The sequence below is a fragment of the Dermacentor albipictus genome, chromosome 2 (assembly GCF_038994185.2).
Source record: "Dermacentor albipictus isolate Rhodes 1998 colony chromosome 2, USDA_Dalb.pri_finalv2, whole genome shotgun sequence".
Lineage (NCBI taxonomy): Eukaryota > Metazoa > Arthropoda > Arachnida > Ixodida > Ixodidae > Dermacentor > Dermacentor albipictus.
The window spans coordinates 190,541,022-190,568,614 of NC_091822.1; the positions used below are offsets into that span (position 1 = coordinate 190,541,022).

General features: G+C 43.9%; 1 protein-coding gene across 4 annotated transcripts in view; it reads right to left on the bottom strand.

Moving 5' to 3' along the window:
- Positions 1-404: 404 nt before the first annotated feature.
- LOC135919496 (segment polarity protein dishevelled homolog DVL-3-like) overlaps positions 405-27,593 on the bottom strand; it is a 35,860-nt gene continuing 8,671 nt past the window's right edge. Inside the window, exons 5-16 of one of the 4 annotated variants that reach the window (XR_010569982.2) lie at positions 27,069-27,116; positions 25,967-26,078; positions 24,370-24,460; positions 23,376-23,445; positions 22,892-22,979; positions 19,831-19,959; positions 19,071-19,354; positions 17,556-17,690; positions 14,616-14,783; positions 13,912-14,106; positions 3,762-3,961; positions 405-973 (exon numbers count right to left, since the gene is read on the bottom strand). Coding sequence is in view for 2 of the 4 variants with exons in the window: in XM_065453370.2 (XP_065309442.1) it covers positions 924-973; positions 3,890-3,961; positions 13,912-14,106; positions 14,616-14,783; positions 17,556-17,690; positions 19,071-19,354; positions 19,831-19,959; positions 22,892-22,979; positions 23,376-23,445; positions 24,370-24,460; positions 25,967-26,078; positions 27,069-27,116 (1,442 nt within the window). In the remaining 2 variants the exon portion in view is untranslated. Of the gene's footprint in view, positions 974-3,755; positions 3,962-13,911; positions 14,107-14,615; positions 14,784-17,555; positions 17,691-19,070; positions 19,355-19,830; positions 19,960-22,891; positions 22,980-23,375; positions 23,446-24,369; positions 24,461-25,966; positions 26,079-27,068; positions 27,117-27,593 lie in introns of all 4 variants that reach the window. The other 3 variants (XR_010569981.2, XM_065453370.2, XM_065453374.2) reach the window with 3 other exon arrangements.

Below are 27,593 nucleotides of genomic sequence, written 5' to 3' on the forward strand. Positions count from 1 at the left end.
ACACTGATCAACGCTGCCATTCAAAGCTTATCGCACATAGTGCAGAACACTAGTGTCAAGGGAATGAAAAATAAAATAATGGCCTAGCGTAGTTGTTTTGTCAACACTGGTCGTACACTACCACCTGAGGCTGATGCATAAAATCTGTGACATAATAATTGAATAGTAAACTCTGGGGATACAGGAGAGAACTACTCAATCCAGCTCTTGAGTAGGAGGAGCACGAGAGGCGCTGAGTTTCACAGTGAACTAGTGTAGCACAAACACAGTTTCACAGTGTAGAAGTTCCAACTATAGAAAGTCAACTTGTCACATGCAGTTCTATCAACTTTAAGTGTTTCATTGCGTGCTATTACCGACACACAATGAAATGTCTGTGAAAATCAAACTGCAGTCACAGAACATGCTATATAGTAACCTTTTATTCATGGTTTGTGACACGCACAGTGTAGAGGTCACTCAATAAAAACAAGCACGCTAAAATTGTTGGCCTGCAGTCATCCAAATGAACACACATCAGACATTGGTCAACAAACACATTACGATGGGATAGTAGTGCGCCAGTGGGAATGTCCTCGCATAGCTACCACACACGTCATGCACACTTAGTTGGCCTTGGTATAGCACACTGAAAAGAGCACACTGCTGCAGCATTGCCTGCAGTGAAACTGTGGCAGGCGTACATACAATCTGCTGCAGTGTCACACCATTGTCCAGTGATGATTTGCCACAGCCACTTGCAAGCCTGCAGGGCTCTATAAAAAAAAATTGTTCGGGTTTTACTGCGAAGTGTGAAAAGCACACTGCAGCACAGGAGGTTCATTGGGCTCAAAACGCGTGTTGGCCGGAAGCAGTGTCAAGTTTATGTTGAAGTCCTGTGATGATCTAGTGCTGCCTCTGGCTCCATCATGAAGGCTAAGGCGTTAGACCAAGCCTTTGTCTGAGTACTGATACTCCAAGCCATCCTCTTCCACTGCAAAGCAGGCAAGGAACTTGGGTTAGGGAGGACCGAAAGAGCATGCAGTGTCCCAGCAGACAGGCAGGCAGTCATGCAGGAATAGACTCCTTCCTAAACGCCACACTTGGTGCACATGCGCTGCTTGTGCTTGACACAGATGAGCAAATTGTGTTCAGTGAAGGGCAGAGTTCCGAGGTGACACTATGATATATACACAAGGTGCTGAAGGACTTGCTTGAGAATAGCAACCACAGTTAGTAATAAATGTAATATTACGGAGAAAAGATAAATAATTACATGAGGCTAACACAATTTACACTGTTTCTATAAGTATAACATATCCCTCCCCCCCCCCCCCTCAACATAAAACACAATTTCCTAGTCAGATCAACTCAGAGAAGAAAGAAATCTGCACATATATAAAACTTGGAAAAATAAAGAAGCATAACAATGCTCAAATCTTTACATAAACACCCTGCATAAGTTCTCTGGCACACTGGCACAGAGTTCCAGAAGCAATATTGCTTTGTAATTTAGTGGCATTAGTAGCACATATTACAACTCTCACTGCCTCTCTCTGTTGAAGTGCAGTGTGGCTTCACTGCAATGCACTCAGCAATGCTGTGAAATCCCACTGCAAGGTGAAATTCGCACATAACCTGCACTCCGACTTGGTACTTTAACATGTCCTGGAACTTCTGCTATGGATGTAACATAACTTTTCCTCCACAAAAAAAAAAGTAACATAATTTTTATATATAATCAAGTCAGAAAATAGAGACATCTATGTAAGGTGGCACAAACTGCCACTGACAAAAGCCACTATGTGCTTGTCAAATATAAATGGATAAGTTAGTCAGCTATGAAGTACTACGCGGGAAACCAACAGGCATGCATAGCTGCAGAAGCCAGCTCTTGCAGTGTGCAGCACAGCAGAAGAGGCATGATGTCACCTATCCCAAGGTCTGTTCGATTTGAATGCACCTCTGTGAATTAGTTCATGGCAGGGCACAGGAAGTTCAGAAATTGTGCAGTTGGGTTTCAGCAGTTTCAGTACTCGGTGTGCCGTCTGCATAAGTTAGAAGCTGCAAAGCGCATGTATATGGTGCTTTCCATGGTGCTTGGTCTTAAAGATAGCAGAAAGTAGTGTGGTTAATGCTACAGATAATAAGAAAGTGTCAATGTGTGCACTGTAGAACATATATTAAGCTGAACTTGTCCCTTAGCTGGCGAACATGCAGTCAATTTCTTTCACTCTCTCTTTTTTTTTTCATGGATTTTATAGGACAATAAAATCACAAGAAAACCCCCAGTGCTGACAAATTGGCAGACATGTTGTTTAATTCGAAATAATTAGTTTGATCAGCACGGACAACTAACGTCTGTGGCAGACAGCTGGCTATGGCAAATACACAACTAGCTATATATAGAGTACACGTGTGCAAAAATGAATGTGAACCGCTCTACACCTTTGTGTAGATGCAGCAGACACATGTAAGTGGGATTTCAACTATGGTTATGCCCATGTGCTGCAATGTCTGCAGCATTATGGCACTGCACCTACACGGCGCACCAAGTCTGCATCGTCAAGCAAAATTGTGAACCAGCCCTGCACCTTTCCTGCACCGCTGAAATGAATTGCAGGGTGAACACTCTGTGAACAGGTTAAGGTTATGCGGGTGAATCGAATGGACCTTGAGTGTTAACGGCAACTTGACCCTTTTTCACTAAAAGAAAACGGATAGGTAGCGACAAGCATCCACGATGCGTTGACCATGCAACACCCTTCACACATATGAAGGCAAGTTGGAAGGCTTAGGAACAAATACGGGTGCTTTTAGCATGTGCATTTACAGTGACACTGCAGTGATGACTTCTACTTAACACAGGTGATTTCAAAGGTGGTCTTCTGCCCTGGTGCTAGCAAGGCACACTTAGAAGGAAAGAAAGAAGGAAAATAAGTTGCTCGAAGGCTCTCGAGGATCAGTAACTTTGCTTTTGTGTTGTGTGAAAAAGCTGTCGTGAGCCCATAGAAAAATAAATGCCATAGAATGCCCAGACTGTTGGTGCCATCCTTAGCTAACACTACACAGCAACTTTCTAGACATATTTTTATCAACTATTTAGCTATGTTAACAGTGTCTGTAGCTCTGTGGTAGGACAATGCGTTTTGGTGTACATTCAGTGAAAGCTCTGGTCCCACACCGGTTTTGGAGCAAAGCTAAATGGAAACTACATGCTATGTAAGCACATGTGTGGGGGTAGTCACAAGAAAAATTAATTCAGTGAATAGGTGGCACAAGGCTGGACGAGTTCAGCAAAAGTTCACAAGTAGTATATAGTAGATGGATTGCATAGACTCCTCACACAAAGCAGGTTCTTGGATGACAAGACATGCTTAATTTGCATAAAGATTTGCGAGTAGTTCAAGGCACGTCAAATGCGATGTCACTGGTTGCCAGCACCCCCAAGAGATAGTGAATGGCTGAAATTTGAAAGCTGTGCCGACTACACTCATTTATATGTAACTGGGCCCTGACAGATGTGAATTTTTTCTGGCCTACTGGTCACTCCTAGAGTTGTTTATAAGGGGGCCTTTGGCCGCCAGCTTTCGTAATTACAACAGAAAATACAAAATAGTATTCAAGTGCTGTGAATTACAGTGTGGCAAGTTCTACAGCGTGAAGTGTTTCACTGGGCGCAGGATACAGGACATCAAGGTGTTTAGTGAAAAACTTGAAGACACAATGCGCATTGTGTGCAAAGTGTTGTAGCTGACGCAAGTGTAGTGTTGTACCCTCACGGAGCTTGTCCACTCTGCTTCAATGGTGTGGGGCCCCTGCATAGTGGCATGCTCATGCATGTGTCACATGACGTCCACAAAGAGCTCGCAGGGGTTGCCCATGGCCATGCGGAAGGACTGCCTACTACCGGTCAGTTCTTGAGAGCCCTCGGCACCGTCCACGCTGCGGCTAGACTCTGCGGGTGGTCCGCCACTGCCCCCTGCATTGCCACACCGGGCATCACACCAGTTCTAAAGAACGCCACCTGACAGGGACACTATGTGTAGTTTTGTGCAACTTGTCAAGATAATATTTTCCAGAGCAAAAAAATAGCACATTTGCATGGTTCTGGAAAACGTCTTCTTGTGTTGACAATTAAAAAAAAAAAATGCAGGGAACTCGCCTCATAGTAGCACAAACACTGATTATTATGTGAAGCTTGCTTGAGTTCTGATATAATCAAGTACTTGGTGGAGTCACGTAATAACTCATAATGTTTCAAAAATTTCCTGCTTATATAGGACGCCACAAGGTAAGGACAATAAATACACAACATCAATCTCCATTCCACTTGTGGCAAAAGGCACAACCCTACAGTTTGTGTGGCTGTCTATCAGGATGTGGCATTTGCTGCTATAAATTAAGAGGTGTAGCAAGTAAGATTGTTCATTCCCATGTATTGGCTGATAGGTCTGAGGAAATCGCACATTAATAATTTCACTGTACAACAAGCAAAAGGATTTGAATAGAAGATGAATTAGCAAGCTGGCCATCTGATAAGATCATACCAGTAGCAAGCAAAGAAGCCTTCAACAGAAACTTAATAAAGAGAAACAGAAGCGAAGTTAATGCTGCAAAATTAAGTCAGATGTACGTATACCCATGTCACATGGGCACAGAAAATGACATTAACTAGCAAATGCCTTACAATTTCGTCATTTGCGTGATGCCACATGGACAAACAGTGTAACTTGCCTTAACGTCATTTGTTACCTAATGCGTTCACCAGAATTCATTCGAGTGAGAAATGCACACTCTCCTTGCCATAACTAGCGCATTGTAGAACAATTAAATTATTTGAAACATCTATCATTAAAAAAAATTTATACGTAACTTTTAGCTACATCGGTTTTGAAAGGAGTTGTACTTGGCAGACTTCCTCAGATAAGTGTTGCAACGGCTTCGACGTGGCCATTTTTGATTTTTGGCATTAGATTTGACATGCAATGGCTGAAGCTATTATGGTTCGTTGCATCATCGTAAACAGCAGTGGCACCATCATGTGCTTATTCTTACATATCACTATTTGTAAAGAAGGGCTGAACTTGTGAATCATATTTATTCTTTAATTAGTACCCGAAAGCTGCCTACTTTAAAGAGCTGTCATTAAATTGAGTTATGGGGTTTTATGTGCCAAAACCATGGTCTGATTATGTGGCACGCAGTAGTGAGGGACTCCGGATTAATTCTGACCACCAGGGGATCTTTATAGTGCCCTCAATGCAGAGGACATGGACATTTTTGCATTTCGCCTCTATTGAAATGGAGCCGTGGTGGCTGGGTTTGATCCCGCAGCCTAATGCTTAGCAGCGCAACACCATAACTGCTAAGCCACCACGGCAGGTGCTGTCATCGACATCGTCATGTCAAACGTCATTAAATTTGGACGTGTGGCCGCCAAAAAAATATTTATCAATTTATATTTATTTATCAATTAATATTTATCAAATATTATCAAGTTAATGTTTTTTTCTGCACCCATGTGGTACATGTATTAGTATTTCAGAAAATTAAGCCAATAAACTTAGAAAAAGAAGAACAGAAGAAAGCTGTGGAAAGAGAAGTGCAGCCTACAGTGAGACCAGGACCAAAGCTGAAAACATGTCCATACCAGCTTCTTTTTTTATCCACCACATTCAAAAGAAATCACCACAGCCAGTGATCAAACTTGAAAACTGAAGCCCAGCAGCTGAGCACTGCAGTCAGTCAGCCACTGTGGCAGGTTATACTAACCTTGCAGCAAGAATGGAAGGTTGCTTGCACTCTTAACAAGAACCAAAGCTGGCTGCAGCAACCTTACCCACAATACGAATAGGCCTATCAACATGATGAGTTTCCCTGCACCACCACTGCTGCAAAGCATGCAGACAGAAGTAGTCCTTAGCCACCTGAATGGCAACTATGGTAGGATGCGTGTTTTGTTTGTACCATAACTCCACTTAGCTCTTGACATCGGAAGGAAGAGAGGTGAGAATAAAGGGATATTACATTAGGGACGGGGTTGAAGAGGCTGACCATTTTAACTTCCCCCTAAAATTCACTGAAAAAAATCCACACTGGCATTGTCCTCAACATTCTCCTTAATGTTGCCTAAAACCCAGGTACAGCAGGAAAGCAGCGAGGCCTACTGTCATTACGGCACCAGCAGCACATGCACATGCACTCTGAACGTGGTGGAATAGGTCTGCTCTCTAAGATTCACTATCTCCATCCAAGTGCCCTGGTTGCTGAGTAGTGACAATTCACAGATGCAGGGCCTGGTGCCTCAGCACCAAATGTATGTAGAACACATCGAGCATTATCGAGTGCAGGGAATAGTCCCGCCTGTCCAGCATTAAATTGCCATAGTTCAAGAACACTTAAATGCAAACAGTATTCGTGCACAAGCAAAAATGTCTGAAAAATGTTATACTGCCAAAGTATTATGTAGCTGTATCTTCCATATTGTATACAAAATTTAACATTAGTGAAGTTTGAATTGAAAATCTAATTAAATTTATGAACCATGAATCAACTACACAAGAGTTCACAAACCACCCGCCGTGGTTGCTTAGTGGCTATGGTGTTGGGCTGCTAAGCATGAGGTAGCGGGATCGAATCCTGACTATGGCGGCCACATTTCGATTCGGGCGAAATGTGAAAACACCTGTGCGCTTAGACTTAGGTGCATGTTAAAGAAACCCAGGTGGTCAAAATTTCCGGATTCCCCAACTACGGCTTGTCTCATAATGAGCAAGTGGTTTTGGCACGTAATACCCCATAATTTAAATTTTTAGAGCTCATGACCCAATATCAGCACAGCTTTAATTTCATTTCAAGAAGGTAAATCCCCATTCTTCAACCAAAGAGTAGCCTCAACTGTGATTTACATGTAACACAACAGCCTTGCACAAAACTGATACCATGTTTTTTCGAGTACGGTAATAGTACTTGATTAATTTGGACTTCACGTGTATGGCAAAAAATGCCAGAATTAAGAGGAAGCTTTAGCTCAGATGCTCCCATCTAAATACATGAAAAAGGAGAATTCATTTTTCTCAGCAACCACTGCACCAAATTTGGCGAGGTTTGTTGCATTTAAAAGAAAAACATAAAATCTAGTGACTGTTGGTTTCGAATTTTTGATTTAGGTGCTCAATTTTTTATAAAAAATTGGCAGAAATTGAAAATTTTCTAAGAACGAAACTGCAATGTTTACAACTCTGTAACTCAACAACGAAAAACGATAATACAATTCTGTGAATTTCATCCAATATTACATCTAAAGAGGACAAAATTGATATGTTATACATGAATATAACAAAATTTAGTAATATGGAAATACAGCTTTTGCAGAACCCTTGTAAGCAACGTAATAAATTCACGTAAGATGTATAATGACATCGAATTTGTCCGCTTTGAATGATCTAATGGATGCCGTTTACAGAACCGCAATATCTGTTCTTGATGCAGAGCTATGAACTTGTAAACTTCGTGCTTCTATTTTTTTCAAACGGCCAAATATTTGGAATTTTTTTTTTATAAAATTCAAGCCCTAAATTGAAAGTCCAATTCCAGCAGTCCTTGTAATTTAACTTTCTCTCTCAAATGCAACAAATTTAGTTAATATCGCTCCAGGGTTATAAACTTTTTTGAGTTTTACATGTATTTGAATAGGCCGCGTCGGAGATGGGCCCGAGCTAAAGCTTTTTCTTAACCGAATGTCCAATTATTAAAGGCATCAAGAAAACAACCAACAAATGCTTAGTACATCACATCCGTTTCTGTTTTGCACAAAAGCAGTGCAGAAGCTGCAATTCTTGTAATCTCCCAACTGGTTAGTGCTCACAGAGGACGACAGCGTCGCGACTTCCTTCGCAGTATGGCCGTGGTGAAAGTCTTCATCTGAAAGATCTATTTCACTATCGCGCACACAACCCCGATTATTTTTTTGTCAGTGAGCTGGTCGCCAACAGGTAGTTAGTCTCTCACGATGTAGCTGGCGCCCTTCATCCTCGACAGCTTCTGCGCTCTTTGTGACACTGCGTGCACAGCCATTGCATAGAGTCAAAGCGAACGGTTTGCTGCAACCACTGCGACTGAAAGAGCAGTCTCTATCGATGCTTTCATGAAGTACTATTGCCATGTACATTTTGCGCATGTGCGCTTTTTCCTTTCGTGTCACTCCTTATTTCTGCACTTTGCAGTGTACATTTCAAGCAGTACACTACAGAATTCAGACGCAATCATGGATGGGAACCATGCAGTTCTAAAGGCATGCTGCCGATGTGCTCACCAGGTCAGAATAAAACTACTGTTTGCTGCAACTGTTGTGGACAAAACCGTGGTCGCTATCAATGCGATCATGGATGGTGTGACCATGCAGTTCTGCATACGTGTGGCTGACATGCAGCTCTGCTGCACCACCCCTTACCCATGAGATGTAATGTACTAAGGACAATGAGGAATTTTTTCCCTGTTCCATTTGATAGTTTGAGCTCAGCCTGCATAACGGCAGTACATTCGCCATAGCGCCCAAACCACGAGACAAGCCAAACCAAGCCAACAAGTTGTCAAGGCTGCATTTGTGTGATTGTATTATGTGTCCCACTCTCGTGCTTCCTATGTTTGTTCTCTAACAATTTAAACAGCTGCTGTTACAAATTTTTCTTGGCCAGAATGGTCAAGCAGCTTCAGATGGCGTCAATTCCACCCTAGAAGTCGGCGCTAATGAGAGCAGTGATAAAACAAGGGAAGTGCTTGGTGATGACTCTTGTGAAGAAGGCTGTGATAATTAGGCTGTCAGAGCATGGTCAACATCTGTTGAAGCAGTCATGGGTTTTTTCTGGTGAATTTATTATTTTCTACTCCTGATTATTTCCGCTTTCGGGTAGCCCTTGCTGGTCAGCGACCATATTCATACTTTCTATTCTGCCACCAATTTGCTTGGACCAAAGTTTCAAGGAGCATGTACCAACAAAGATGAAATACTGTACTTTTAAAGCAGGTGTAGCTTGCCTATAATGTATCCAGTTGAACCTTCATATGCTGAATGTACAGCTCAGACCATTTATAACATAACTGCCTTGTCTTGAAGAAGACAAGTCGACTTGTCGAAACCTTGGCTCCTGCTTTCACTTTGTTCTCGTTTTGCTCATAACCGCCTATAGTGCAGAACCAGCTAAAACATAGTATTGTCCAACTCCCATTTATACTCCCATTTAGCTCCATATACCGTATTTACTCTATTGTAATGCACACCAGTTTCCCGTGAACTAAAAAAATGAAAAGTCCTTTACAGCACAGTGCACCTCATTCTTTCATACAGAAATGCAACTTCCTCTCATATGGAAAAACAAGGATTTACTCCCAATACACTAAAGTTGTGACAAATAAATAAAGTAGCAGTTTTGCCTGAAAGGTGAAGCATCGATTGCGATAGCAAATCAGTAGACAGCTATACGAAAAGTAAGGATAGTTGTCTTACAGGCCGTATGAACTTTTAAACATTCGCTTACTAACTAAATTAACAAGCATCGTGTCAGGCATGCACGTAGCTTCCTCCACATGCACAGCACGTAGAGGAAGCTATGGCAGCTAGGCTCGAAGCGCGTACGAGGCGGCCATTTTGAAATGCCAATGGCGATATGGTAACACAGATTTATGTGTTGTACTCGATTCTAATGCGCACGAAATTTTGGGCCCATTTTATCCTCCCAAAAGAAGTACACGTTAGATTCTAGTAAATACGGTATACACATACTGCTTATACACATACCACTTATAGCATAGCCACACAAGACAAAATACCAGTTATAATGTGGCGGATGGAAAATCCTGCAGACCAACAAGGCAGTGGGCACGCTTCCCAATGAGGTGCGCTGGCCATAAGAAGAGCGACCAAGAGAAATGTGGAGTGCGAGAGGACATGGAGCAAATGTACAAGGAACAGAAAGAAAAAAAAGAAAGAAAATAAATAAAGCCGTGGCCCCAGAGGGGGCAGTGTATTGTAGGTAAGCGATCCACGATGGAGCAATCGACGGGCTGGTGTGTGTCTGCCCTGCGTAGGCAACAAAGAAGCCTTTGCTCTGGCTGCTTGTCAGCACTGCGCACTGAACATGTTGTCACTTTTTGGCTTTTCAATTTGTGTGCAGAAAGCAAACACAGGTTTTTACAACTCCAGCATCGCAGAAAGATTGTTTCCAGAATTTAGCTGGGTACTGTGCTTTATTGAAAATAACATCCAGTCAACATATTGTGATGGTTGACACCGAGAGTGCGTTTCGCATTCACCAGTCGCAAAGTGCTGACATTGCGCATGTGGCCTGGGCTCTGTGACAGTGTCAGTTTAAGCTGTATTCCAGAGATTCAGTTTGGAGCTTTTAGGCTCAATATCTACACGCGTGCTTTCGCCATTACTACCAGTACATGCACAAACAAATGTGGCAGACATTCGCAGTATTTGCCACGGCTGATCAAGTGCAATCACAAACTCCTTTTCAAGCGTGCTGCCCTCAGTTCAGCAAGTGAGCACGGTCTCAATTTATTTGTCTACGGGCAGGAAAGTGTCAACGACGAACTTCCCATGACAGCATGCTGCCCGACACCCCTGCCAGCTAGGCCTAATAGTGCTGCCTCATCGGTAGCCGGTGACCAAAGTTGCAGTTTGGTGCCAAGATAGAGAAATGCTTCACAGTAGCTGTTCAGCACTTGGATAGCGGAGGAGTAACCTCGACAACAAAAATGAGGGCACAGGTGGCAGGTGCAACACTAGAATGGTGGCAACTTGGATTGCAATTGCCATGTTTTTGACATCTTGCACAAAGGAAAAATAGAAGGAAGCACTGTATGGTACGCAAAATTTCGGTCTCCATTCTATACTGGTTCTGTGGTGGAGTTCGCAGCGGTGCCCCCAGCAATTATGAATAATTGAGCAGGCCTGAAAAAATAGTTGGCGACTTACTTTCCTCTGTAGTCAAGCCTACTTATTGCAATATTCAAGTACCATGAAAATTCCACTGCTATAAGTGATAAATGTTATAACCGGGTTGCATGAAAAAAAAGTAAGAATAGGGGGATGGTACAGCTGTAGTGAGAAAAGTATAATGGTGGGGAGGCCAGTGCCCCTCCCCACCATCTTCTTCCATGGCTGATTGTGTTCACTTGTTTAACTGTTTAACTCTGCCTTCTGCATTATCCGACTGCACGTAACAAGCTGCAGCTGTCGGTGTTCAAGAATGGCACCGCTATAGCAACTGCACAGAGGGGTCACGCGATGCAAGTGGCATGTGAAGTCAGCTGATGCATCGCATTGGTGGCCCCAAAAGGGGCCTTTTAAAAAATGCGAAAAGGTTGCCGCCGCAGCCTGTATGCTTGAGAAATCCCGAAGAAATGCTGGGGTGAGATCACCACAAACATCTTGTCACATACTGCCTTGCACGAGAAAATCCCATGTCCGTCAGCCTCGCATGCTTTACGCAAAGCTTGCCGACATCCTTCTCCAAGGCTTCTCCATTTCTTCGGGATCTAGGTGCTCCACATAGTGCAACATAAGGTTCCTTGCAAAAATGAAGCCCCTGAGGGAGTGAATCATGAGCAGGGCCTCCTACGAGGTCAACATTGAGGCAGCCTGCTCTATCATGTCATCGTTGCCGTCGTCGCTGTCGCTATCCGATGCAAGCAAGTTCATGACGATCGTTTCATTGGTTAGAAGCACTTCGTTCCCAAATCTGTAGCAGTGCGCTTTCTTTTTGCCGGCAATGTCGGGCATTGCCGATGATCAGCAGGCGGATCAGCCATGTTCCATTTCGTCAGCGAGTCAAATGAGGCTGAGAAACCAAGTGGCCGGGAATGACTTCAACGCAACCAACAATGATGAGCACAAATGACTTCATCCGTTGGCAGAACTGCGAAGATTGAGAGGCCAGCGAGCGATCTGGGTGCAGCGCAGCGCTGTCAGCGGAGTTGGCGTGGTCTATTCATGTTTGGAGGGGTGGAAGGGTGACATGAGAGAGGCGTGCGGTGGCCGTAGGAGCAGCGGGCAATTGTGCGGCGGCTCAAATGTCTCTTTTTCGTTTTTTCTTTTCAAGGATTTCGCATTTCATTATGTTTCAGCACAGACACCCACCAGGCAGGCTTCATCGTGATAACCGATAATCCAGCATAGGGGCATTGTAGTAAGTGGGCTATTTCATCATAGAAAACATACAAAAGTTGATGGTGCCGCAGCTTCTCATTGTTATAACCAATATATTGTTAAAACCGGTGTCATTATAAGGGAGTCTGACTGTACAGTTGAATCTCATTAATTTGAACTGGCGCTGTGGTCCCCTCAAAGTAATGTGTATTCCAATGGGCGAAAATACCCAGTATTTCGAATGATAGTTAATTCGAACGAATTGCACTCTGACTAGCATTCCTCTGACCCCGTCATAGAGGAAGAGCTTAGGAGAAACCCCTCAATGTCATGTGTGAAGGAAAAAAAAAAAAGTGGCGGAAATTTGTGCGCAGGCACGTGCCAATGTGTATCACTGATCACTTCTGTTAATGACTGGTGACCTGTACAGTAAATGACCGATTTTCTAGTCCCGAGATTTTTTGGGCATGCCCCATAATTCAGACACCTTTGCGGCGCCGCCATGTACCCCACAGAGTCAATGTCTGAGAACGTCTGAAATTTCGTACGCCAAAAACCTTCACTGTCCAATTTTCGGGACTTTTCACCATGACCACAGAAGCCACCCATCACTGCTATTTTGATTATCACACCGCCTCGAGCCGGCGCTCTCACACGCAGATCCACTGGTAGCCGTAGCCACACTGCAGCAATGCTAGGCCTAGTTACTTCGACGTTCGCTACTAAGCGTCTTGCTGCTCAGTGCCATGTTTTCCAATGAAATAATTCGTCGCTGTTAGTAATGGCGCCGACTCCGCCTTTGTAATCCTCGCCAATGGCTTCGGAGCGCGTAAAGCATAACGCGTTGCATAATACCGGTTCCCGAAGTCAGCTTCGCCTCAATACAGCTGTGTTACGCGGTGAAGCATACTAAAAATTTGAAGGGGCAACTGTCATGGTATGTTTCCTTTAATTACACACGCGTGCACCCATCATCTCTTATCACAAGCACCGATACGCCTAATAACTGGCTGTATTTTGTAAATACGAGTGAATAAATCTTCTGGAACTTCCCACTCACGTGTCAGCTCTGTGCACATGTGCCACTGCAGGTAAGCCCTCCATTCAATTAGCTTTCTTAATTCGAACAAATTTCCGGGCCCCTTCAAGTTCGATTTATCGAGACTCGACTGTATATAGCTTTTATTGTGTGTTATTTAGTCTGCTCCGTGTGGACTGGCAGTCCTTAGATGTTAGCCTTTCAACATTCCCAAATTTAAACGGATGTGAACACCCAGGTCACAAGCTTCGATTCTTGGACACGTGTGGCTGCACGGTCTACGTTTTGCATGTGAGCAGCCTTTGAACATTATAAGCGATCTATGCTTCATACATAACAAAGTAAATTTAAGACATTTCTCACTGTGTGCAATGAATGTATGCTTGCAATAAATACAGGGTATAGTGAAGGCATTTTGTGCCCGCAGCAACTTTGATATTGCAATATCTGACCCGATCCTTGAACTCCTTCCACTTGCAAAAGATAACAAACCAGACATGCATTTGGTTGACCTCCCTGCTTTCCCTTCCCTTTTCTCTATCTTCCTCAAGAACAAGAATAAGAGTGCAGACACTGAGCCAAAACAAAGAACAAGTTGAATGAAGCTGTAAGTTTGTTTATTAAAAACAATTCGTCAACATTTGTAAAACTACTCTGGGCTTGTGAGTGAACTTCATGGAAACAGCTGCCAAGAATGGCCCCGGTTACAGGCAGAGTTCGGAGGCAAAGCGCTCACCGGATCCTGAATGGGTGCTCCCCTCACGGGCATAGTTGACATAGGAGGCCAGCTGTGTCTCCGCAGCACTTGGTGCAGCCGTGCTACCGCACACGTACCCTGCTGGAAGCAGGGGACCCAGGCAACCCCAGGGGGGCACCATGCCCCCTGCCCCACCTTCCTCGTCCTCCTCTTGCAGCCGCAGCGAGCACATGTCTGCACAGGGCAAGGCGATTTATACGTTGTGATCACGTGGCCCACAATGAGAATGTCAAGAGTAAGAAAACACAAGGACAATGATCACAGAAAAAATGTAAGGCTAGAAAGCGAAAATGAACTGAACAATGGTGTGAAGTAAGCTGCCAAGTACAGGTGCTGGCCACCTGAGCGAGAACGGCAAAGTATGCAGTGGTGCACCTGCTCTCCTTGTGTCGGCCATTGTTAAAAAGTGTGCTCCTTCAGTGTGCTTTCACGTATTAGCTGCATAACAATGTGATTTGACTATTATGTGGACGCATCGCTGCTAGCCAAGTGTGAAAAACTGCATGTGGAAACTGAAGCACCTTTCATCAGCTAATTTCATGTCATAATGACTGCGGCACAGAATCACAGATTGTCAGCTAATAAAGCGGTGACAAGCACAACACAACTAAATGAGACTGATCATCGGATGTGCCTGCCCCACCACACAGTGATGCCATCAGGGCCCCACAACAGGCACTTACCGAGGGAGAGGTCGCTGAACACATAGTAGCACTGCTCGGAGAAGGAAAGTTTGTTGACAGTGTGCCGAATGAGGCCCGCTTTGAGTAGCTGGTTAGCATACTTCTTGGCTTCCTTGCGGTCTTGGAAGCCTTGAACATGTGTTGTAAGCCAGTCTACCACATCCACACCTGCAGCCGAGAAAATAAAAGGGCAAGCAACTCAGCTACTGTGAACACTAAAGAAAACAAGAAGTAAAATGTTCAGCTGATGCGGGACCTGTCGCTCTAGTAGAGGGTACTATTTCACTTATTCTTGTATTGTTTTATACCAACTCTTGCCCAGGCCTGACAGTAAGGCCGGCAATATGGACCAAATAAAAAATAAATGCAGTAGAACCTCGTTGATATGTTTTCGTTATGTACGTTTTCTCGGCGGCAACAATCGCAATCGAGAACACAAAAAAAAATATGACCCGATAGAGTTACCGTATGCTCATTTTTTACCAGTTCATTCGTTCCCGGAAAACACGATTTTTCGGAAACAACGTTCAGTGCGTCGCCAAAGTGCGATCGTATGATAGGTTTTCCGGCCGCTGGATCCCATGTAAGCAAGAAAATGCGCAAGGCGCGCGCAATCGATAACAGTATATCGCTGCCCACCGCAGCAGTTTCACCGCAATACTCGCCCACCCGTCTCATGGAAAAACGCCTGTGCGCACTCAGTTTCTCATTTCGGTACCAGCAAACCTTCTCCTGGGTCGTCGCACGCGGCATTCATGGCTATCACTGCCTATCCTATTGTGATAAGCATCTTCACCTATCTGTTTCACAGCGCGTGGCGCTATTCTTTAACAGGCAATAACCAAAACTCGCCGCTGTTCCCTGCTGCAGACTGTGAACGTATACGTTTTCCGGATGCTAGATCCCATGTGAACAAAAAAGGCGCAAGGCATGCATGATCGAGAACGGTATATAGCCGCCCGTATCACTTGAAAACGATGGCACGCACAGTTTCTTATTCTGGTACCAGCAAATTTCCATCCGGGCGTCGCACGCCACATTCACAGCTATCGCCACCAAACCCATTGCGATAAACATCTTCCTCTATCTGTTTTACAGCATGTAGTGCCACTGGTAGCATACAGCACGCCTTTAGTAGGTGATAATCCAAACACGCCGCCATTCCCTGCTGCAGCTGGCATGATGTGGGCATCACGTTTTGCTTCAGCAGCAGCTGACTTCGCCCACCAGATGAATTTTGTTTCGGTTTCCCACTGCTCTATTAAAATACCATGCAACAGGAAAAATTTGGACGATGCTTAAGCTTCGCCTTTAAGAGTGGAACGCAATATCATTCAAAGATCCCCGAGAGCTTCTCACGCTTCCCAACAACTGCAGCTAATGTAACCGTAATGTTCACTGGGAGATGCTGCCGGAGAATGCTATGCATGAAGGCGAGTTTTGTGGGTTTTTTTTTGGCGGTGTGCAAGGAACCGAGGGAGCTGTGCTGCTCCTACTAAGACAGGCCTCAAACAGCAGCTGGAGAACGCTATCCTGTTAAGAGGGGTTTGTGTGTGAGTTTCCACGTAATAGAATTACGTTTTCTGATATATTCAAATTACAATTCGATGCTATCATGCCGGCAGGTTGAGTGTAAGTCGTACTTTACGATTTTTCTACATATTTTACCTTGAAAAATTCAATTAGTTCAGTAATTTTCTAGCGCCACATGGAGGGCCTGCACGGCTGGGTATGCGTAGTTCAAAATTATTTCTGCTAAAGCGACATCCGATGCTGGAGCCCGGATGCAGATGCCGGACTTTTCTGCGACGTGAGGCTCTTAACGCTATCACGTTAAAACAACAAAATGCGTCTTGTGCCGCCGAGCTTCATGTGCGTTGGTGTCTCGTGCCGCAACAATCCGTGCGACGTTTCACATTGCGTAGATGTGAACACTAGTTGAATCTGTAAAATTTTTGGATACTTCGGATAGTAAATTTTCCTGGCTAGTACATTTTTTCTTGTGGTTTATTCCTAAAATGTATGAATGAGGTTCTACTGTAATAGTGAGAGACACGCTGCAATGCCACTTCAAAATTTCAGAATTGCTCCTAATGATGTCACAGACTTCGGCAATATCTATCTGGCCATGCCTAGGCATTTAAGAAACGTGCTCAATAGGAAAATGACTGAAAACTACACCTGACAACTTTTGTAGTTTTTTCTTGCATAAAGAAGACCTTAGCCTGAATAAATAATCTAAGCCTACATCACAAACAAGCATTTTAAGCATCACAGTCGAGGGGGGGGGAGGGAGAGGTGCATTTGGTGGGAAGTTTTCCCTTGTGCACTCAACGAGAATCAGTGTTGCATGAGATGCCGACGTGCATGAAGCTGGTCAGGCCCTAGCAGCCCGAGAAGTGCTTGGTTATTCTTGTATTGCGTAGCATTTTAATATGGCGATGGGAAACTCAAACGAAACCGAGCTGGTGGGCAATGAATGTCAGTGCTGGAAGATCATGCTTTCTAGGAAGATATAAACCAGTAAAAAAATAAGAGTAACTGTGTTGGATAATTTTTTGTATTTTTTATCGCAAACCTTGGCACTGGGAAATCATACTAAACCGGATCACATTGAGGTTCTACTGTATATGGTGCGCTGTATACCTTACTAAAAAAAAGGAGAGAGAGAGAGAGAGAGAGAGAGGGGGGATGGCATTTTAAGGAACAGCTTGACAAATGTTTCAAGTGCAAATGTTAAATTATTAAACATCAATTAGTCAAAACACACCCTTTCGACTATGAAATATACAACAGGCAAAATTTAGGCTGACTGGACATTTTCCTAATTAATTCATGAGCAAGTTGAAGACACTGTCTTTGTAAAAGGCATCTGTGATAGGTCTGTTTGTAACACCCAATTTAGTTTTCTTTGTGCCGCTAGTGCTTTTAATTGCTCACCTATAAAGGCCTTTGGTATGGTGATCTTGAGCCACATGCGGTCTCTAACGTCCAGTCCTGAATCCGGAGCTGCCATTGCCTTTACAATTGTCTCCATGTCAGTCTCCACAGTCAGTAGTGGCTCCTGTAGCTGCCCTGTGAAACATTTGACACTTTGTCGTCACACTGGAGCCAGCCAAAGTAAAAACAGGCTTGCTTGCCCACACTCTGAGGCTGTAAGGAAACAGCCAGGCAGGCTTGGTCTGAGGTGCAGTACAACTCTTCATACGAGGATTATTTTTTTATTCAAGGTCCGATCAGTCGTGAAATGAAAGTCACAGTGAAAATCCGATGACACTGCGCACAGATGTGTTGTACAGGGTCTCTAATAGAGTTGAACCTCACAATAACAAGATTGACAAGGAATGTGAAAAAATTCACTTTTGTGAGAATTTTCGTGAGAAAATCACCGCAGGGGACGAGACATGGGTCCGTTTCAAAACTGAAAGAACAAAAAAGCAACCCAAACAGTGGGCATTCTCATTCCCCGGAAGCAAAGAAGTTCAAGAGAACATTTTCCAGCAGAAAGTGTATGGCTACTGTGTTCTGGGACAGCAATAGTGTTCTCTTGGTGGAAATCATGGAATGTGGCACGACCATCACTGCAGCCTCCTACAGTGTGACTCTTAAAGCCTACAAAACGCAATGCAGAATAAGTGAAGAGGAATGTTGTCATCAGGCATTGTCCTTCTTCATGACAATACGTGGCTTGCACAGTGCAGCTGCAGCAAGGAAGCTCCTGGAGCGTTTCCGATGGGAACTGTTTCATCACCCACCGTACAGCTCAGACTTGGCTCTCTCAAATTATCATCTCTTTGCTCACATTAAACTCTGGCTAGGAGGATAGAAGCTGGACTCGACAACGAGTTGCAGACCAGTGTACTGAATTGGCTGAAAGCATAGCTGGCTGCTTTCTATGCTGAGGATATAGGAAAGTTGGTACCATGCTACGACAAATGTCTCAAGTGGAATGGCGACTATGTGAAGTACAAGCAAGCCCGAATCTCAACACTTACCCACAACAAGAGACCTTACCAACAGGCTTGTCTCTCTATAAAAATGATTAATGAATCAATAGAACAGCATCTATGTTATGAGGGTGCTCGGCTGTAACGCCTTACCCGATGTTCACGTTCCCTACATTACAATCATTCAACAGCAGAAACTGGCTCATCACAGTTACAGCAGTTGTAACGGGAAATGGTGCTACTGCTCTGCTACCTTGAAGGCACAGGTACCTCAGGAACTTTCTCTTTTGCTTGGAGACATTGAGGAAGTGACAAGGCTCAATGGTGAAACAAAGTAATAAACAGCAATTCATGCTCCAGTAATTGAAAACACGAAAATTCAATAAGTATTGTTTGAGAAGTAGTCAAGAAGTATCAGTACTCCGGCCACAATAGCATAGAACAGCCATTGTGCTTTGAGCCGTCTAACACAGCTTAGTGGTGGCAACAATGAACACTGCGCACTTACTCTCCGACTCGGGCACAGATGAAGTGACTGATGAGGAAGTGGAGGTGAGGGTGGAGACAGATGGAGGCCTCAAGGGTCCATCATAGAGCAGCGGTTGGCGGAGTGAAGGTCCTGGGGCCAGCGAAAGCCGCGAGTGGCCCACAGCAGATGAAGAGCCGCGTGCTGCCTCCGTGTGTGCCACCCAAGCTCCTGGATCGATGGGGCGCACGGGCTCGGTGCGTGGGATGGTGAAGTAGCCCTTGGGGTTCGGGTCCCAGCACTTGGCTACCACCAACTTGATGGGACTGCAAAGTCATTCAATTTATGTATTCATCATTCCTGTCTCCTGATTGCACTGTTTTGAACACCATATAATTTAGTGAATGCTCGAACGCCTATGCGGTGTGTTAGCTTAGACGAAAGTCAAATCAAGTGTGTTGTGTAGTACTCTGGTTTTGTTGTGTCTTCTTCCCTAAAGAGTTCTTTCAGCATATCAAAACTGCAATTTTCGCTCCTTACAGAGTATTTTAGCATATGATAGGGAAGGTAGCCATTGGAAGCTTAGCAGAGCAGCCATGCACTGCAGAAAGATGCCAAGGAATGCACAAGGAAGATTAATCAAATATTTGTGCCGAACAATCTGAACTTGCATCGAAAAGAATGCCGCGTGAATGACTAGATGCTGTTACATTACAGCGTCAGCATTACAGTCATACAGCAACAGGAGCATGTAAAACAAGCCCCCCCCACCCTTCCCATTGTTTTTACATAGACGACTCACCCAGGCTTTTGTACAGTCTCCCGAAGCACTCGCACAGCATCATCGTTGCTCATGTTCTCGAAGTTGATGTCATTCACTTGAAGGATCATGTCACCTGGCTCAATGCGACCATCCAAGGCAACAGCACCCCTGCAACAAGTAACACATGCTCACTGGGGTCTTACTGTATAGACTCATGCAAGGGCTGCACTTTCTTGCTTCACAATTTTGACGAGGTGTGGCTCTTGCATGGGACCAAACCTATTGGTCAAAATGGTGCCTGCTGGCACAGCCAATGACTTGTGCACACTTCCGATCTTGTGCACACCCAGGCTTTAGCTATCTAGCAGTGGCACAGGGCAGTATGCAGTGTGTGAAAATTTGCCGATGTGCATGTGTGACATCAGAGCACTGAATATAATTGATCCTTTATTGGAAATTTTTTGTCCCCAATTTCAGGCTGTCAAGTTGGGGGTGTGGCCCTTACACGGGCTTATATGGTACTTCTAGGCAGAACAGAGCCGCCATGAGCTGCCTTGAAAAGTGTATTGTCATTTTGATTTTGTTTATTGTCATTTACTGCATACAAGATATTTACTATAGGCATAGACCGCTTATAGAGTAAGTTGCCGGAGTCTCGAATATCCATATTATAACCAAAATGGCGTCTTTCAATGGCCACACACGCGCAAAACATGTAGACCAAGCAGCTGCACACATCTAAGAATCGAAGTATGGGACCGGGATGTTTGGTTCTGTTTAAATTTATGAATGTTAAAAGGTTTATGTCCAAGAACACGTGGTATTTGCATGAAGCAGATAAAGTAACACAGAACGAGAGAGATCTACATAAAGGAACATAAAGTGTCAACTAAGTTTTCAGACCTGCTCATCATTTGAAATTCCCTGCATCACTGCCACCAACTCCGCAGAAGTAACGTAGAATGGGGACTGAAATTTTGGACGCCTTCACAGTGACTTGTTCGATTTCCTGGACTGATCTGCATGCTGCGATTTGTGGTGTCGAAAACATTGCGAGTGAAAACCAAGTTGCTGCCATTCCATTGTTGCTCGTTCCACCTGTGCCCTCGCTTTCGTTGTGGAAGAGGTTCCTTCGCTTTCCAAGTGCCTTATAGCCACTGCAGCGGGTTTTGTTGACTCGGCCCCAAACTGCAAATTACTCCTGACGAAGCATGCTGTAGCCGGCGGCAGTACCAGGCGGCATGCCATCGCAGGAAGGTCGCCCTTGATACAATTGTACCTGTAGAAGATCGGGCATGCAATCCCGTACACAGGCTGAACTGACAGCAGCGCGTGTGAAGTGGAGTTTGTTTTCTCAGGTGATCAGCCACAGCAACTACTGCCAATGCCTACAAAGTTTGTATGTGCACGTACTGGTAGGTACAGTGGAAGCTCGCATGGGGGCATAAAGCCTAAAAGCTCTGAACTAAATTTGGGGAACATCGCTTAAACTGATAGCAGTTAAGGTCGCATGTGTAATATTTGCACTCCACGACAATGTGCATGTTAACGGGTGGACACAAACTGGAGAGCCGACGCTGCCAAAGAGTGACAATGCACATGTGTGCGGTGGGCACCAAGCAAAGGCTTCTCCATCACCTAGGCTACCCCCTGCATCATGCTACTACTGCTTTTCGTTTTTTTCATTCCTTGTTCATTCCCTCTGTGCCTTCTCCTTCTCCTCGGCAATGCCCTCGTTGCACTCCCCTCCCATCGGCCGGCACACCTCATTGAGAAGCGCGCTTACTATCGCACTTGAGTGCGAGATTTTCCCATGGAAGCCACAGAATAACTGGTATTTTGTATCCCGCAACTGCACTATAAGCGGTATGCGTGTAGAGTAAAATGTTAATTCGACACTGGTTAATTCGAAAAATCGGATAATTTGGACTCGTCCTCCGATGCTAGCAGGTGTATGCATTACTTTATGGAATCAAACTCTCGTTCATTCGTATGTATTTGGCCACATACCAGTTAATTCGGACAACTCTTGAAGATTGGCGAGCACCAGAAATGTGCGATGCAAGAGAGCAAAAAGCAGTACTAGCATGTGACCAAAACGAAGCAGCAGAGTCTGCATAGCTATATTCATCAGTGGAGATCGTACGTGAACAATAAAAAGCTGGAACACTTTGTGCTTATTTGTACCTTTATAGCCTTTATTTGTGTGTTTGTTGCTGTGCACAAAAGAGTGTCGGTTACATACTTTCACAACTGCGTAACCGCAATCCATTATGGCGTCGGTAGCGACCGCTGTTTCATACGCATCGGTTGCAGCAAATGGTAGTTTTGTTTCAACTTGATGCGTGAATTGGCTGCGTGCCTTCAGAATGCTGTGGCTGCAGCCCACAATCGTGCTGATAGCGACCACACTCTCATCCGCAACGGCTACGGCAAACAGTAGTTTTTTTTTATCTAACTGAAACGGCAAAGCTGTCAAGGATGAAGAGTGCCGGCTACATTGCGATGGGCAGGTAATCAGTTAGCAACAAGCGCATTGTCGAAAAATTAATCAGGGTGTGCACACAAGGGAAAAGTGTGTATCGTATGAAGACACGTGACGCAGCTGCACTGCATTTGAAGTTGTGAGGACTTTGCTGCTGAGAGGGCTAATCAGTTGCCTGCTTACGAGAATCGCAGCTTTCATACTGCTTTTCGGCAAAATATAAACAGGATTTGGAGATTCATTCAATAAATAAGAAAGTTTTCACATAGCAAAAATTTCCGTTGTTTTCTTAGTACCGTTGAAAATTTGACATTTGGTTAATTCAGACATTTGTTCCAACCCCGTGAAATCCAAATGAATGAGGATTTACTATACATAGAGTTCTATGGGAGGGTAAACAGGAGTCAGAAAAGGCCATGTTATAGCCGGTTCTGTAATATAAGCAGTTACGTTTTAAGTGGTGTAAGCTGTATATGGAATGACAAAAGCGAGGTTCTATCTAATGTAGTGCAAGTTAATGGGGCAGAAAAGGTAGAAAGTGAGCACTTCTGCAGCTTGCCTCTTACTAATAAAGAAATAGCAGTTGTAATGGAAATTACTTTCTACTGTACTCACCCTTTCATGATGGAGCCCACGTAGATGCCACCATCTCCACCTTTGTTCGATTGGCCCACTATGCTAATGCCAAGAAAGTTGACCGTATCTGCAAGCACAGCAGAAAAACTTCTACACAAGGTACGACACACAGCTGACAGTGCTTGAAAACTTGGCAGCACCATCCTAGGACATCAAGAGGCACAACAAGGCCTTGTTGCCACAACCTAACTAAGGTTTCATAAGCTAGTATATTTAATTACAATGCAACATGTTTTCAGGTTCAGTTGGCTTGGTCCTTTGAAGCTATATTTCATACAGAAGTAAAGTATAAATCAGGTGTATTAGTTTCGCCTTACAATATTACCAAAGTAATAACAGCCCCTTATAAATCTGATCCATGCGTGACTGCGGCTTTTCATGGTAAGACAACGAGAATGCCACAATTTATGCTACCACAGCAAATTTTCTAGTCACAAATTAAACGTCTAAAACTTGTGCTTACCTAAGTTTAATGTGACGGTGATGATGTTTAGTGACAGAGTGCTGTCTGTGATGCTGCTGATCGAAGAAGTCTGAAAACACACAGAAAAATAGTAAAATATTTGTACTGCTTTTGAAAGAAAAGTTGACAGCTGAAAATGCAATTAGCATGAGGTTCTGCTTAGGCAAGGGACTGCTGGAAGGTTCGACTGCACTGAATAAGAGCAGTGAAAGCTAACATCCAGAACAGAAATGCAGAACAGGGCAGAAGGCTATTAACAGTTCTGCTGCTACTTGCTAAAAACTGTAGTAATGTTTTCCAGCACAGTTGTTAGGCTTCAGAGCTGGGGTGAAGCCTCTCTACAATCTGTAAATTCATGCAGTAATACATTCCTTCTCGTACGAAGCCCTTAACGTCTAAAATCCTCAGCCACACATGCACAATGTTCATACTCTTGTAATGAATTCAGTAAAAAGCAACCTCCCACTGCAAATGAGCAACGCTTGTAATGGTAGGTATGCAGACACGTCAGTATGGCATTTTGCAATGGATTTAGTGCGAGAGAAATAACTATACACACAATGAGCGCTATTGGATCCGCGCTCATGTTATGTGCTTTTGTATGCTTCACGCTAAAGCTACAGTAATCTGTAAGCGATCATGCATCAACTAGCCCAACTACAAGTTCTACTCACTTGGAGAGCTTTCTTATAATTCAGAAATATAAATCTATGTACAAAAGCATAGTTTTTCAATTACATTTATTTTTGCAAAATTTACACTTGTGAAATATTTACCCAGCCCGCATGTGTCTGCCATAGAATATTTTATATGAATTCTTTCTGGCCCTAGGGTAAGTAGTTCAAATCTAGCTACATTCCCATTAGTTCGTAGTGCCAGAAGATCAAGCAACAGTGGAGCCATAATGAACCTCACGAAGCAATGCCTTTGAAATATATACTAGAAGGCAATAAGCCATGGCATGCTGAGACATAGAATCAAACAGATTTCTCACCCGACTCATGGGCGGCATCTTCTTTCGCCGCCTACGCCGATGCCTCGCATAAATGCGTGACACGCTACTCTCCTCAGTGGTGGTTGAAATCCTGCCAAAGCATCAGGCAAAAGCAAACACGATACTCATCGGTCAGGCTGTCATACTCAGATTCAATACCGCTGACAATTTCTTCATAACCAGACATACGCATGTTACATCCCCCTTTTTTAAAACTGCTGCTTATAGCTAAATCTTTTGTTATCCACTGGCTTCCCTTAGAGCCAGGTCTTAGTCTATAAACGAGTCAAAATGTCACTCCTGTCCTCTTTCACAGCAAACTGGTACTAACAAGGAGAACTATACATCACTTTGCATGAAGTTAACGAATTAATGAATGTCAGCTAAATCCACAAACTTGCGAAAGAAGTGTCTATGGTTTAACTTGACGCTGCCCTGGCACACCTGTTTAGAGGGGCGCTGCACCACTTTTTACTGAAATTGAGAAATGCAGTTGAAGTTAAATAAGTCTATTTCAGAAATACTTAGCTGCAATAAGTTCTTCATCACGTTCAGCAGAAGTGGAGTTACTGGAAATCAAACCTATAGTTCGTGGTGCTTCCACTCCTCCTTCAATGATTTTGCACTGCGAAGGCTACAGCAGAGCAGAGTTTGCCCACAATGCTCTTCCTACTGAACATCACCGTGGTGCGCAGTTAAAATATAATTTTTGATGTTCACCTAGACACCAATATTTCTGATTTTGGCACCTACGACGTGCTAAATGCAGCAGGCTTATGTTGAAAAGAGAGCGCTTGAGAGAAAGGCGACTTCAAGCTCAGCTTGAGAGCTTCATGTGCCATGCATGACTGCAAAACTTGGCTGAGATGTTCACAGCAGCTTATGCTATCCACAGACGACTGTGTTTTTTCACCAAGCACGAGGAGTGGTCCAGGGCCTCTTTGAAAAAAATGATATTCCCAGATTTTACGCGAAAAATCCTTAATATCATTATCAGGCACGATCAGTTTTGAGCACCTGGCGTTCTTTAAAGGGCACCTAAATCTAAGTACACCAGTGTTTTTTGCATTTAGCCCCTTTCGAAATGTGGCCACTGCAGCCGGGATGGCACTTGTGATCCCAAGCATAGCAGTGCAGTGCCACAACCGTTATGCTACTGCTGTGAGTACACCTATGCTTGGTATTGACACGTGTACTTGTTTGTCTTTATCGGGCGACACGTTTCACCGCCTAACAAATGTTATCGCGCAGCGCAGGACGCAACATGTATCGATGCTTCTATCCGCTGTCTGTTGTCGCCGAACCTTGTGTAATCTGATTGCATGCATGTGCGACACGAATGGCGTAGAACTTTGTGGAAGGCGCACGGGTCCCAGTGATTACTCTGGAACATTCGACGACTGATCTATAAAAGCCGATGGGCTTGACTCGCTGATCAGATTTTCGCCATTCGCCGACTGTGTTCGCCACTGTCGCCATTCTCTGAGTGTAGCCTGTTTTTGAGGGCACAAGTTCGCCCAAGAAAATGCTAGTTTCCTCTTTTTCAGTTTGGCTGCTTTCTTCACCCTCATTACCACGTGACAGTATTAAGACTTACCGGCTGGTAGTCTCATCCTCAGAGTCTAGGAAGCTTGTGGTCTCTATGTCACTGGTAGTTAGCACTGAGGCAGCCCCTGGCTTAGCTGCTGCATGTCCATTGGAACGACCGGCTGCAAAGAACACACTTGGTGTTTTGCTTATCTACTTATTTACAGGATACAGTGGGCCTAGTTGGTCAATCAAAAGAGGAGAAGCGCACAATGTGGTACAGCGTACACATTGCACAACAGGAGAAGCAACACTTACAACATAACAATAAAGCAGTATATAACTGACACATCTAGGACAAGAGCAGTTAAATACAGGTACAGGCTCGTATTGCACAGACAGTGAAGAAAAATGTAGGGCCAAGCTAAATGAGCAGTCCACACTTCTGTAATAGCTTGAAATGTCAATTTTAATGACAGAAACGTTTTTGCACAATGCAAAAGTGAAAAACAAGTGGCGATGACGCATTATAATCCCCAGATTCATTCCTGCAGTGAGTGGCAACAGATTTTATTTAAGTGTTAATTGAACAAAGAAACTAATGAGGTTGCATAGAAACCAGAATTTAACCTAGCAATATGTGCAGAAATTTTCTAAGGAACAAGGGCTGCGATCAATAAAAAATTTGCGAGACCTGTGACATTATGCTACAATGTCTAAATGCTAAGTTTGGGAACAAAGGGTACAAAATAATTTGAGAAGGAGAAGCTTGGCCTTAAACTGCAATTTTAATCTACTATTGGGTGATCTTTAGGTCCACACAGACGTGGAGAAAGCTAAAAAAAAGTGTAACGATTCAGAATTGCTAGTAGCACTTCCATATCGTCTTCAAATGATAGAGTAAGACACTAGAACATGCCGGGAGGAAGGAACGCTTGAAAGGACCATTCCTGGCAAAGGGTTGATTGCACATTATTCCATAAACATGGCACGTTTCTGAGCAGCTAATGCTGTCATGCAACTGCTTCAATCTAGTCGAGCAATAAACATTAAGAAATGTGAGGCTCCAGGCTGCAACAGTAATTTAACAAGAGGTACACGAAGGAGCCAAGTGAAAGAGTACCACGTCCCATTACAGTGAATTTATGAATTTCATTCTTCTGCCTACCTACCTTTATCTCGATGACGGCCAGGTCCTCGTTGATGATGGTGGTGGTGCTCTATAGGAGTGGTAAAGGAAACACATTTAAAAATTAAATTATGGAGTTTTACGCGCTAGATTTACGATCTGATTATAAAGCAGGGTTAATTTTGAACACCTGGGATTCTGCTATGCGCACATAGACAAAAGTGCAGGAGCGTTTTTGGATGGACGTCAAGCTTGGCAGCGCAATGCCGTGGCTGGGCTGGAAACATCACATTTCGTGCTAAATGTTAAGGAATATCTAAGCCAAGTACATTTCTGTTATATCCAAGCACAAAAATGAATTCAAGAATGCAACACATTTCTCTCACCAAGCAGTCGAAAGAAGGTAAAGTAAATAAACAAAAAGACTGGTTCTGTGTAAATAGAAAGCACGTTAAAAACAACCACACTTATGACGATGGCAAGTGTCCCGCAGTACCAATACAAGTTTTGTTTGAATATACTAACTAACTTGGACATTAATGAAGTTACAAAATAATCAAGACACCAA